At 32.2% G+C, this 936-nt stretch overlaps 1 protein-coding gene across 1 annotated transcript; it reads right to left on the reverse strand.

Moving 5' to 3' along the window:
- Positions 1 to 512, reverse strand: LOC130820334 (protein SMALL AUXIN UP-REGULATED RNA 9-like). The gene has a single exon (XM_057685668.1). The coding sequence runs from the start codon at positions 459 to 461 to the stop codon at positions 150 to 152; it is 312 nt and encodes a 103-aa protein (XP_057541651.1). The 5' UTR covers positions 462 to 512; the 3' UTR covers positions 1 to 149.
- Positions 513 to 936: the final 424 nt, after the last annotated feature.

Raw genomic sequence — 936 nt, forward strand, 5'->3', positions numbered from 1 at the left:
CAGATTTTTTTGCTGTCAATTCTCCTCTTATGCAGCTCTTATTGTGTACAAACCCAATAAAAAATTTATCATTAACATTTGGAAACTTGGCTCAAAGAACCATGAAAAAAACCATTGATTATCTATACATGAGCTACAATCTTGTTGAATTAAACCAAAGAAGAAACAATAGAAAGGAAAACAGCTTCATCACAAGGAATAGTAATGCCCATATTATGTTTAAAGCCATACTCTTCTTCAGCTTGTTGAAGAAGAGCCTTAAATTGGCCATGTTCTAGCCATGATATTGGAATGATATACCTTGTTCTATTTTCTCCTACATAAACCACAAAATGGCCTTTAGGAACATCTTGACAAACTTCATTATCATGGCTCTTTCCAAAGCTTGAACATCTCTTAATGATTTTTTTGAGAGCCAAAGGTTGGCCTTGTGGCTGTCTTTTTGACCTCTTTAAAGCCATATATTTTGTTTATGATGTATATAGATGAGAAGAATTTCTAGTGAGAATGAAACTTAAGTTGGGGTTGCTTGAAAAGGCTTAAAATGAGAGGTATTTATAAGGAGATGGTGATGTGGGTCAATGGTTAAGGATATCTAATAATAATACCATATCTTTGTTTTCATCATCTCCTTTTTGTTTTACTTTTCTTTTTCCTTTTTTTATGTGTGAGGATATACCAATATGAATGATTGGATAAGAAAAGATCGATCATTATGATCATTGGAATTGATTTTCTTAATTGTTGATTAATAGGGCCGGATAAGGTATTATGCTTGCTAGCAATGATTTTTTGCGTTAATATGTTATGATGTATGTAGTCGATTTTATATTTAAAGACTATATTTGTGATCCTAAGTGCAGTGATATAATACCACAAGTTGAGATCTAGAAAGAAATAAGAAAGGAAAGGTTTTTGGGCCTAACAATGGTGAGA

The sequence above is a fragment of the Amaranthus tricolor genome, chromosome 8, assembly GCF_026212465.1.
Source record: "Amaranthus tricolor cultivar Red isolate AtriRed21 chromosome 8, ASM2621246v1, whole genome shotgun sequence".
NCBI classification, from domain to species: Eukaryota; Viridiplantae; Streptophyta; class Magnoliopsida; order Caryophyllales; family Amaranthaceae; genus Amaranthus; species Amaranthus tricolor.